At 47.7% G+C, this 13,072-nt stretch overlaps 1 protein-coding gene across 4 annotated transcripts in view; it reads left to right on the forward strand.

Moving 5' to 3' along the window:
• Positions 1-13,072, forward strand: part of LOC132382856 (inactive serine/threonine-protein kinase TEX14-like) — a 100,968-nt gene that overhangs the window by 56,581 nt on the left and 31,315 nt on the right. For all 4 annotated transcript variants that reach the window (XM_059953330.1, XM_059953333.1, XM_059953332.1 and 1 more), the window contains exons 5-10: positions 59-116; positions 346-476; positions 1,242-1,364; positions 1,644-1,767; positions 3,809-3,987; positions 12,882-13,042. In XM_059953330.1, the coding sequence (XP_059809313.1) occupies positions 59-116; positions 346-476; positions 1,242-1,364; positions 1,644-1,767; positions 3,809-3,987; positions 12,882-13,042 (776 nt within the window). The remainder of the gene's footprint in view (positions 1-58; positions 117-345; positions 477-1,241; positions 1,365-1,643; positions 1,768-3,808; positions 3,988-12,881; positions 13,043-13,072) is intronic.

The following is a 13,072-nucleotide window of genomic DNA, read 5'->3' on the forward strand; positions in this document are numbered from 1 at the left end:
GAGGTGATACAGCTGGGATTCTCTGTCAGACAGTCACCACCCACTGTTTACTCTTCAGGACATCCAGGTCTGACGTTGGCAGTTCGGCTGGGACACACAGCTTTGGCTTTGGGAAGGTAAGTGTGTTGTGGATCCCCATGGTCTCCAAACCATCCCTGGGACCAACCCCGTGGGATTCTATGCTCCCTGGGTTCACTGGGGTCCAACCCTGTGGGGCTCCACACTCTCGCAGGGCCCTGCCGCCCTGGGACTTGACTCACATGTCCCCTGAGACCCTCTCCACAGTGTGATTCTGGTATATGTATTTAGATCTGTCTGTTTCTCTTCCCCCTCCCCGGTCTGTAGCTGTGCCAGTGTGGTCGCCGAGGTGTAGGTGTGTTGGGATCGGTGCCGGTTCTGGGTGACAGGGATCTGCACCATACAGACAGCGAGCCCGATATCAGCTACCCCAATGGGCCCTTCACCCGCATGTGCAAGTGGGTACAGCTGGGCATTCCGTCTTCGGGGAGTGGCACTGAGGGAGCTGGGACTGGGAGGGGTGAGTGGGAGAGGGATGGGGAAGGCGAAGTGGAAACAGTGAGGGGGAGGAGGGAGGGAATCAGATGAGGGAGCAGTGAGGGGAAGAGGAATCAGATGAGGGAACAGTGAGGGGAGGAGGAAGGGACAATCAGATGAGGGAGCAGTGAGGGGAGGAGGAAACAGATGTGGGAGCAGTGAGGGGAGGAGGAATCAGATGAGGGAGCAGTGAGGGGAAGAGGAATCAGATGAGGGAACAGTGAAGGGAGGAGGAAGGGACAATCAGATGAGGGAGCAGTGAGGGGAGGAGGAAACAGATGTGGGAGCAGTGAGGGGAGGAGGAATCAGATGAGGGAGCAGTGAGGGGAGGAGGGAGGGAATCAGATGAGAGAGCAGTGAGGGGAGGAGGAATCAGATGAGGGAGCAGTGAGGGGAGGAGGAATCAGATGAGGGAGCAGTGAGGGGAGGAGGGAGGGAATCAGATGAGAGAGCAGTGAGGGGAGGAGGAATCAGATGAGGGAGCAGTGAGGGGAGGAGGGAGGGACAATCAGATGAGGGAGTGAGGGGGAATCAGATGAGGGAGCAATGATAGGGAATGGGGAGGGTTGAAGGAAAAGAGTCTGGGGTGAGAGTGCATATAGGCTGTGGGAGCTGGGAGGGTTTGTGAAGGAGGTCCTACAGGAGGGATGGTGTACATGGTACTGACAGACTGTTCTGTCCCACAGCTGGATGTGGGAGGGGCAGCGAGTGACGGTGAGGGAGTTGAAGCCTCCTCGACTCTCCCACTCACACTCCCAGAAGGGGCTGTGCACCTCTGACCTCCTCGTCACTGAACTGGAGCACTGCAGGTATGGAAGCAGGACCTTGTCTGTCCTCCCCTTGCCTTGCCGATGACCCCTCTCCCTCCCCTCCTACCCCCAACCCCCCACTCCCCACCCCCTTGCCTTGTGGATGACTCCCCTCCTCTTGCCTTGCTGATGACCCCACCCCTTGTCTTGCTGACCACCCTCCCCTCTTCTCCTTCTTGACACCTCTCCTCCTCTCCCTAACCTCAGCCTCGTCCCATCACCCCCACCCCCCAGCACCCAGTTTTGGTCACTGAGCTGAGGTGTGCTGTTGTTTTCCAGCCATCTATATCACCCCAACCTGCTGCTGCTGATGGCGGTATGTCTGTCAGAGAGTTTGGCCCAGCTGCGGCTGGTGTATCAGCGAGTGGGGCTGGGTTCCCTCTACATCCTCCTTCATCAGCAGGTGAGTGACACACTTCCTCCCCTGCGTGTTCCCCTGACACATGGGACCTCTTTGCGTTTGGGATCTGTGTGCTCTCATTAGCCACAGGTGAGGGCCTGGTCTGGAGGTTAGCCAATGTTGATTTGAACGTAGCCTTGAATCAGAATTGGAATCAAAATCAGATTTTTAATAGCTGACATGTGTTGTGAAATTTGTTGTTTTGTGGCAGCAATACACAAAAAAAGTTAGTGTAAGTTACAAAAGGAAAGTTTTAAAAAAGTGCTAATCTGATGGAGGAGGGGAAGAAGCTGTTTCTGAGTCATTGAGTGTGTCTTCAGGCTCCTGTGCCCCCTCCACGATGGTAGCGATGAGAAGGGGGCGTGTCCTGGGTGATGAGTGACACTTTTCGAAGCATCGCCTTTCGAAGAGGATACCCATGATGGAGCTGGCTGGATTTACAACTTTCTGCAACCTTTTTGATCAACTCCAATGGCGCCGCCATATTAAATGGTGATGGAACCAGTTAGAATGCTCTCCATGGTACCTCTAGAAGTTTGTGAGAGTCCTTGATAACATATCTCCTCAAATTCCTAATGAAATGTAGCGGCTGATGTGCCTTCTTTGTAATTGATCCATGTGTTACACCCAGGATAGATCCTCAGATGTTGCCACCTAGGAACTTGAAACTGCTCAGGCTTTCCACTGCTGACCTCTCGATGGGAACTGTTCTGTGTTCCCTTAACATCTCCCTTCTGAAGGGGATCCCACAATCAGTTCCTTACTCTTACTGATGTAGAGTGCAAGGTTGTTGCTGTGACACCACTCAACAAGCTGATCTGTCTTGCTCCTGTACGCCCCCTCATCACCATCTGTGATTCTGCCGACAGCAGTGATGGCATTTGCTCTGTGTCGCCACAGTTGTGGGTGTAGAGAGGGTTGAACAGTGGGATAAGCATGCTTCCTTGTGGTGCAGCTGGTGGTTTTCAGCATGGATATTTTTTCTGATTTCCTGGTGAGGAACTCAAGCATCCAGCTGCAGAGGGAGGTGCATCGTGCCTGAAAGCAGCCATGCAAGTAGACAGGGCAGTAAAGGAGGTATACAGCTTGCTTGTCTTCATCAGCTGGCGAGTCGAGTATAAGAGATGAGAAGTCACGGTGCAGCTTTGTAAAACTAGCCAGGCTACACTTGCAGTATTGTATGCAGTTCTGGTCACCCCAGTATAGGAAGGATGTTTGGGGGAGGGCGGTTTGGAGAAGGTGCAGATGAGATTCACAGGGTGCCGCCTGGATTTGAGGCATGAGCTGTAAGGAAAGGCTGGACAAACTTGGGTTGCTTTCTCTGCAGCGACAGAGGCTGAGGGACACCTGATACAAGTTTAACGTTGTGTGTTGCCAGGGTTGGTGATAGAAACAGATACGATGGAGGTGATTATGTGGCTGGTAGACAGGCATGTGAAAGTGCAGAGAATGGAGGGATTTGGAATTGGTTTATTATTGTCACGTGTATGGTGATACAGTGAAAAGCTTGTCTCGCATACTCTTCATACAGATCAGATCATTACACTGTATATTGAGATAGAACAAGGGAAAACTATAACAGAATGCAGAATAAAGTGTTACAGTTACAGAGAGTGCAGTGCAGATGAACGATAAGGTGCAAGATCAGGTATAGAGTCTAGATTTAAGAGCAGAATAATTACACTGCACCACCAATTGTTGATGGGGTTCAGTTCCCACTGCTGTCTGTAAAGAGTCTGCACGTTCTCCCCGTGATGCGTGGGTTTTTTTGGGGGCTCTGGTTTCCTCCCACATTCCAAGGACGTAGCGGTTAGAGTTAGTGAGCCGTGGGCACGCAGTGTTGGCACCAGAAGTACAGCAACTCTTGCAGGCTGCCCCCAGCACACCCTCAGACTGTGTTGGTTGTTGATGCAGACGAGGCTTTTCACTCTGTGTTTCAGTGTTTCGACGTACATGTGACAAATAAAGCTGATCTTTAATTTGGAACTGTTGGGCAGACTCTTGCTGAAGGGCTGCATTGAGCTGTGCTCTGTGTCCTGTATAGCGGGCGGCGATGGATGGGCTGGGTGTGCGGGAGGCCATCCCCCTCCTCTCCCAGGTATGTGAAGCTTTGCTATTCCTGCACTCCCGAGGATACCTTCACAGATCTCTCACCTCCCACGCCGTGCAGCTGGTGGGATTGGGCCAGGCCAAGCTGGGCAACCTTGAATATCTACAGGAAAGGTATGATGGGGGGGGGCATGGGGGAAGACAGGGTTGGGCAGTGGGTCCCTGCGGAAAGATACAGAGGAAGGGGGGGAGGGCGGAGACAGGATGGGACTATCTTACCTCCAAGGTATGCACATGTGCACACACACACCTCTTTTGTTGGTGCATGAAGGAATTTAACCTGCGCACACAAGCTTATCACCCTCTACCTCATTGGTATATTAAGTATATTTCACAATGGTACACAATCACATTTCCTTTTCTGGTTTCTGCTGTGGATAGTGTTGACAACGTGGAACTAAGTCCGTAAGATATAGCAGAATTAGGTCATTTGCCCATTTCATCATGACAAATCCAATTTTCCTCTCAGCCCCAACCTCCTGCCTTCTCCTTGTATCCCTTTATTCCCTGACCAATCAAGAATCTATCAACCTCTGCCTTAAATATACATAAAGTCTTGGCCTCCACAGATACACTACTCTCTGGCTAGATAAATTCCTCCTCATCTTCATTCTAAAAGGCTAACCCTCTATTTTGAGGCTGTGTCCTCTGAACTTAAGACTCTCCCACTATAGGAAACATCCTCTCCACATCCACTCTGTCAAGGCCTTTCACCATTCCATAGCTTTCAATGAGGTCACCCCTTATTCTTATGAATACAGGCCCAGAGCCATCAGATGCTCTTCATAAGACAAGCCATTCAGTCATTTTCACGAACCTCATTTGAACCCTCTCCAGTTTCAGCATATCCTTTCTAAGATAAGGGGCCTAAAACTGCTTACGATGCTCTGTGAGGCCTCATCGGTTTCAACATTACATACTTGCTTGAGGTTGCAATGATTTGTCTGCAGATTTTATAACTGGCTAACTGATACAGTTTTTACTGAAGAAATTATTAATACGCTATGTCAAATTCCAAAGAAACAAAGGGTGTGAAGTTCAAAAGAACTGCTGGTGCATTTAAAGCGGAATGGCTCAATGAAACAGTAGAAACTGCGACACTGAAAGCTCATGAGGTCAGGAATGTGCGGCTTCAAGAAATATTTGTATACAATGCAGAAACTGGTGTGACCTGCGTGTATTGTCATGATGCTAAAGTTGCTGGAGAATTTGCAAGTGGGAAGAATGGAGTGATGTTTGGAAATTTACTTTTTAAAGTGTCATTTAGCAAGCAAATCACAAATGGATGGTGTTTAAAAGCTCTGGTGAGGACCTACTGCAGGCCCGCTACATATGTTTTGCGAGAGTGCAGATGAGCTAAAACAAAAATGATCAAACCCAAAGGAGACTAAAGTTCTTATTGACAGTGTTTTGCTGGCTGTTAAATGAATACCTCTATGTTTAAAATTCAGTGAGCAAATGTTAATGTCACTGGGCAAAAAATTGCACAGCACAAGATTTTTGTGCACACTGATCATTACAAATTAGAAGGAACATTGGGTGGGGGAGCTGGAGTCCCTATTGAAGAGGGAGGGAGACAGGGTGGGGGAGCTGGTGGCTGTAAGACAAAAAAATGTTCGGTCCTTTGATTCACAACTGTGGCACACCACTCAGCTGAAAAACATACCCTTTAGATTTTCCTCCTCATATCAAACCTGTGCCCTCTAATCCTTGATTCTGGTGTCAGTCCCCACACCCTTCTCCCTCCTGGAAACACAGCTTGCACACCACCACCATAAATGTTTTCTGTAGTTTAAGAACCATTTCCCTACCAGTTAGTTACCCCAGGTCAAATCCAATCCCATAAGACATAGGAGAGAATCACACTATTCGTCCTATTGCGTCTGCTCTGTCATTCCATTATGGCTGACTTATTAACCACTCTATTCTCCTGCCTTCTCCCCATATTCAAATTTTACGCCACATGCCGATGATAATAAACCTGATTCTGATTCTGATAATCTTTGATGCTCTTACTAATCAATGTTAAAAGGTTCATTTATTATCAAAGTATACAACCCTGAAATACTTCAATTCCCTGGGTAGCCATGAAACCAAGAAAGAAAAGAAAGGTAGCACAATCATATCACCCAGAGCCCACCTCCTTACAAAAAAAACCAATCAAAAATGGAACAGGCATATCAACCCCTAAATCCTTCCCGCACAAAGCCCAAACAAAAGGCAACCCTTAAATCTCTCTTCCCGCACAAAAAAGAAAAAACAAAATGGATCAGGCACATTGACCCCCAAATTTCTGTCCCCACACAAAGAAACAAACAAAATGGATCAGGCAAATCGACCCCTAAATTTCCTCTGCACAAAAATAAATGAGATCTGGTGAAAAAACACAAAATAAAAACTATAAAATGAAGAAAAAATAGTCTATAGTCCAAAGTCCACATCCAAAATGCAGAAAAAGACCTGGACACATTCTCCGGGTGCAGTGGCAGACTCTCCTCTCTCTGGTACAGATCAACCAATCAAATGGCAAACAGCTGGCGCTCACCATCTGCACTCGCTTCGATGCTTCAACCTCCCTCGTCGCTTTAATTGGTGAAATGGAGCCAAACGTCAGCTTGTGTCCTGTCCTGAAGCCTGCCTGCTATGAGGTTTGTGCTCACTGCCTCTGCCTTCTGGAATCCTCTCTGAGACTGCCAAACACTGAAGCACCCAAACCTTCTCCAGTCAACAAAACACAGGCTCGACAGTTCAGTAATCACATCAAAGATGAGAAACAAATGAACAAGTCATAAAAGAAGTTGCAAAGATGGTTTCATGATCTATCCAGAAGATGTCAACCAAAGGAGTGTTGTATGCAGGTGCCATTTTGACCAGAAATCAAGAACTTGTCAGCCTCCACTTTAAATGTACCCAGTGATTTGGCCTCCACAGCCATCTGTGGCAATGAATTCCACAGATTCACCACCTCTGGCTGAAGAAATTCCTCCTCAGCTCTGTTCTAAATGGATGTCCCTCTATTCTGAGACTGTGTCCTCTGGTCTTAGACTCCCCCACTTATAACTTGTTTTTAACTGACATGTGGCTGTTGTGTTTTAAGATTTATTGTTATGTTTATTATTTGGTGTTGCGTTTGTTATGTTATGATTGCACTGCTCCTGGGAAATGCTGTCTCATTCTGCCCTGCAGAGCTGATGTATGGTTAGAATGACAGTGAAGTTTTTGAATCTATAGGAAATTCTAGACCTTTCAATATTTGATAGGTTTCAATGAGATCTCCCCTCATTTTTCTTAACTTCAGTGCGCACAGCCATCATACGTTAATCTTTTCATTCCTGAAATCTTTCTCCTGAACCTCTTCTGGGCTCTCTCCAATGCCAGCACATCTTTTTCTTAGGTAAGGAGCTCAAAACTGCTCAAAACACTACAAATGTGGTTTGACCAATGCCTAATAAAGTCTCAGCATTACATCCTTGTTTTTATATTCTGGTCCTCTCAAAATGAATGATAATATTGCATTTGCTTTCCTCTCCACCCATTCCACCTGCAAGTTAATCGTTAGGGAATCCTGCACCTCTGATTTCTAAATTTACTAAGCAAACACGAGGAAATCTGCAGATGCTGGAAATTCAAATAACACACACAAAATGCTGGTGGAACATAGCAGGCCAGGCAGCATCTATAAGGAGAAGCACTGTCGATGTTTCAGGCCGAGACCCTGTTTATCAGAGTGCAGAGGGGCTAGGGGAGGGAGGGAGGAGGGGACCTGGAGTCCTGGCCAGAGAGAGACAGAGGGGGGAGGGAGAACAGAAACTTAGAACAGTATGGCACAATACAGCCTCTTTGGCCCACAATGTTATGCAAACTTTATAACTTGTTCCAAGATTAACCCAACCCTTCTTCTTAGACCTCTAATTTTCTTTCATTCACGTGCCTATGAATCTCTTAAATGTCCCGAATGTACCTGCATCCAGCATTACCCTTGACACTGTATTTCACACAGCCTCCGCTCTGTGTATAGAACATACATCCCTCTGATATTCCTCCCACAGTGATGAAGTGCTTTGAGCTGGAATTCACTCCGTTCTCACCAAGGACCTGGACCCACTGCAATTTGCCTATTGCCACAACAGGTCTATTTTGGAGTTTCATTGGCTCTTCACACAGCCTTGTCTCACTTAGACAGTACAAATATCTATGTCAGGATGCTGTTTATTGACTATAGCTCAGCATTTAACAACATCATTCGTACAGATCTCTGTACCTCCCTCTGCAGTTGGATCCTTGACTTCCTAACTGGCAGACCACTGTCTGTGTGGATTCCTACCTCACTGACGATCAACACTCACGGATGGGTGCTTAGCCCACTGCTCTACTCTCTCTCTACATCCATGACTGTGTGGCTAGGCACAGCTCAAATGTCACCTATAATTTGCTTATGATATAACCATTGGCAAAATCTGAGATGGTGATGAGGGGGCATACAGGAGTGAGATATACCAGCTAGTTGAGTGATACTGTAGCAACATCAGTATGACCAAAGAGCTGATTGTGGACTTTCGAGAAGATAAGATGAGGGAACATATACCAGTCCTCATAGAGGGATCAGAAGTGTAGAGAGTGAGAAATTTCAAGTTTCTGGGTGTCAGCATCTCTGAGGATCTCGTCTGGGCCCAGCATATCGATGCAGCTACAAAGAACACTCAACACCGGCTATAATTCATTAGGAGTTTCAGGATATTTGGTACGTCACCAAAAACACTTGCAAACTGGGCCGAACCACTACATTTTGAAGGACTTTCCGCTCAGAGGCATTGGTGTTCCCATACCAGGTCATAATACACCCTTTCCACTACACATCTAGAGAAATTTGTCAAGGTTTTTGATGACATGCTGAATCTCTGCAGACTCCTGAGGAAGTAGAGGCACTGTCCTGCTTTCTTTGCAATTGTATTTATGTGATGGGACCAGGACAGGCCTTCTGAAATAGTGACACCCAGGAATTTAAAGTTACTGACCCTCTCCACCTATGATCCTCCTAAGAGTACTGGCTCACAGACCTCTAGTTTCCCTCTCCTGAAGTCTACAATCAGTTCCTTGGTCTTACGGACCAAGGTTGTTGCTATTACACCACTCAGCCACGTTTTCCACCTCCCTCCTGTATGCTGATTCATCACCACCTTTGATGCAGCCCTCAACAGGGTGTCATCAGCAAACGTGTATGGTGTTGGAGCTGCCTTAGCCACAGGGTCATAGGTGTAAAGTGAGTAGAGCAGGGGCTACACACACATCCCTGTGGTGCTCCTGTGCTGATGGAGATTGTGGGGGAGATGTTTTTTACCGGTCAACACTGACTGGGGTCTAAATGAGCAAATCCAGGATCCAATTGCACAAGGGGGTATTGGGGCCCAGGTCTTGGAGTTTACTGATTAGTTTTGAGGGAATGATGCTATTAAATGCTGAGCTGTAATCGATAAAGAGTATCCTGATGTATGCATCTTTGCTGTCCAGATGTTCCAGGGTTGTGTGAAGAGCCAAAGAGATGATATCTGCTGTGGACCTGTTGCTCCGGTAGACAAACTGGAACAACTCCAAGGTGCCACTCAGACAGGAACTGATATGCTTCAACACCAGCCTCTCAAAACACTTCATCATTGTGGATATAAACGTCTCTGGATGATAGTTATCAAGACAGGTTACCATGCAGTTCTTGGGCACAGGTACGATTGAAGCAGGTGAGTACCACAAACTGCTGGGATGAGAGGCTGAAGATATCCGTGGATACACCAGCTAGTTGATCATCACAAGTGTATGGTACTTGGCCAGGTACTCCGACTAGACCCGATGCTTTCCTTAGATTCACTCTCGAAGGCAGCCCGCACGTCATCTTCAAATAATGCGACCAAAGGATCATTTAGAGACAAGTGCATGAGCGATGGTTCCTCCCTGTTTTAGGGGTTAAAGCAAAAGCATAGAAGGCGTTCAGCTCATCTGGAAACAAAACTCTGCTGTCCTCTATGTCACAAGGTTTAACTTTCTTGGAGGTTACGCATTCAAACCCTGCCACAGCTGTCGAGCGTCCCTCACTGATTCCGGTCTAATCCTTTCAGATGGCTTTCCAGATATCACACCTGCACTTCATGTAGCATTCTTGATCTCCAGGCTCACACCAGGTTCCAGATTTCACTGTTCATCCTCATCCATGATTGGGGGAAATCCTGAACAATTTTTTGGGGGGACACTCATCCACATCTGTTTTAGTAAGGTCTGTAATGACCCTGGTGTAGTCATTCAGGTCCTCAGATGAGTTCTTGAATACGACCCAGTCCAGTGACCCAAGGCAATCCTATTCCTCGGCCTCTCGTGACCACCTCTTAGTTGTCTTGATTTCTGGAGCTTGACCTCTGGAATACAGGGGAGAGCTGAAAGACAAGCTTGGGTAGAATAGCGGACGGGAGGTATGGAGAGGCATGAAGAACATCACTGGCCTCAACCAGTATAGCTATAGAGCCTTGGAATGCAGCTGTGAATGGGCTAATGAGTTTGACAGTTTGCCCTCCTGTTCACCACCCCCCCCCCCCCCCCCAGCGCACCAGTGCCTGAGCAGAGGAGCACTTTTAGTAATAGACTGGGACAACTGCGCTGCTCCAAAGAGTGCTATATGAGGTCATTCTTACCCTCGGCCATTAGGCTCCATAATGAGTCAACCTATAGCCGGGGAAGTGATGACCCCCTCCTGTTAGCGGGAATTTATTTTTTATTCTCTCTACTTCTCTTCTAATGTTTATATCTTGTGATGCTACTGTGGCACCGTAGTTTCCTTTGGGATCAATGAAGGATTGATTGATCTATCTGTCTGTATGCAGTTAGTAGGGGTAGGCATTCCTGATTGCAGTGTAGCAGTCTAGTGTGTTGGGACCTCTGGTACAACAGGTTACATACTGGTGATAATTGGGCAAGGCTTTCTTCAAATGGACCTGATTGAAGTCACCAGCTATAATTTCAGAAGTGTTAGGATGGGCTGTTTCTTTCCTACAGACGACATTGTGCAGTTTTGCAAGTGTTTGCTTATAATCGGCCATGGGTGCTCTATAAACTGTGGTCAGGATCACGGATGGGAACTCCTGAGGTAAATAGAATGGTCTGCATTCTATACTCTAGTATCCAAGACATCTTCAAGGAGCGATGCCTCAAAAACGTGGCATCCATCACGAAGAAATCCCCCCATCACCCAGGACAAGCCTTTTTCTCACTGTTACCATTAGGGAGGACGTACAGAAGCCTGAAACCGCGCATTCAGCGATTCAGGAGCAGCGTCTTCCCCTCTGCCATCAATTTCTGAATGAACAATACTTACTTACATTTTTATTTTTGCATTACTTATTTAATTTAATCATTTAATATCTATACTATTTACTATCAATATCTTTACTGCAATTCACATTTTTTGTTTTCTATTATGACGTATTAATTGTACTGCTGCTGCAAAGACAATAAATTTCACGGCATATGACAGTGATATTAAACCTGATTCTGATTCATATACTTTCCTCCGATCACCTTAAAATTCGGTGATCCTACCACCAAACATATCTTTATCTCTACCACAGCTGCACCCCTCCACAGAGGTAGAGGTAGGTCTCTCCATGCTTCCCTTGTCCATTTGTTCTCCCCTCCCCCCCCGTCCTTATCCTTGCAAGTGACCAAAGTGCTACACCTGCCCATTCACCTCCTCCCTCATGTCCGTTCAGGGTCTCAAACAGTCCTTCCAGGTGAGGCAACACTTCACCTGTGAATCTGGGTTGTCTGTTGGGTCTCCTGCTCCCAATGTGGCCTTTACATTGATGATGCCTGTTGTAAATCGGGGAACAGCTTTGTCAAGCACATCTGCTCCATCCACCAAAATGGGACCTCCCGGTGGCCAAACATTTCAATTCCCATTCCCATTCTGACACGTTGGTTCATGGCCTCCTCTTGTACCACAATAAGACCACCTTCAGGGTGAAGGAGCAACACTTCATAACCTGATGGCATAATAATCATAATCAGTTTCTCCTTCCAGTAAAAATTTTTCCCTCCCCTCTTCTTCTGTTCCCCACTCTGGCCTCTTACCTCTTCTCATCTGCCTATCACTTGCCTCTGGGATCCCTCCTCCTTCCCTCTTTCCTATGGTCCACTCTCCTCTCCTATCGGATTCCTTCCTCACTAGCCCTTTACCTTTCCCACCCACCTGGCTTCACCTATCCCTTTGCTGTCCTCTTTCCCTTCCCCCACCTTTTTACTTTGCCATCTTCCTTTCCAGTTCTGAAGAAGGGTCTGGGCCTGAAACATTGACTGTTTATTCCATAGATGCCTGACTTGCTGAGTTTCTCCAACATTTTTTGTGTGTTATGACATTGTCACCCTGGAAACAAGTCTCTGGCTATCCACTCTGTCAATGCCTCTTATCATCTTGTACACCTCTGTCAAGTCACCTCTCACCCTCCGTCACTCCAAAGAGAAAAGCCCCAGCTTGCTCAACCTAAGGCATACTGTCTATTCTGAGCCGCATCCTAATAAATCTCCTGTACACCCTCTCTAAAGCTTCCACATCCTTCCTATAGTGAGGCGGCCAGAGCTGAACACAGTATTCGGAGTGTGGGAGGGGGTGGGGGGGGTGAGAAGTGGAGGAGAGGAATTGAAGGTCACGGGTCATGAGGGCAGATGGCTTAGAAGGGATGAGAGTGATTGGAGGGGCAAAGGTGTTGGGAGGATGAGGAGGACAGAAGGAGGGTGGAGAGTTGAGGGATTGGAAGGGGAAGATTCTGGGGGAGGTTTGGAGGGCAATGGGGTCAGAAGAAGGAGAGATTGGAGGATAGGGGTCAGAGGAGACAAGCCTCAGATTGAGGAGGCCAGGAGTGGGGTTGAGGAGGATGGGAATGGTTCCCCGGGTGGGTCTCGGCGATCTGCGTGCTGGGGATCCTGTGAGAAAAGACTGTTCTGACTCTTGACTGTCTGCAACACCCACCCAGGGCTGAGGACGAGCACGGTGCTAGGAGCCGACGTGCCACGGCACCCCCTGCACCGCACCAGCTCTACAACTGGCTGCCCCCCGAGATCATCAGTGGCCTGGTGGGCTCTGAGCGCTCTGACCTCTACAGCTTCTGCGCCCTGACCCAGGAGGTGTTCACAGGTGGGGTCCCCTCTGGGAGGGGAGAGTGGG

This window comes from Hypanus sabinus, chromosome 29 (genome assembly GCF_030144855.1).
Source record: "Hypanus sabinus isolate sHypSab1 chromosome 29, sHypSab1.hap1, whole genome shotgun sequence".
NCBI lineage: Eukaryota > Metazoa > Chordata > Chondrichthyes > Myliobatiformes > Dasyatidae > Hypanus > Hypanus sabinus.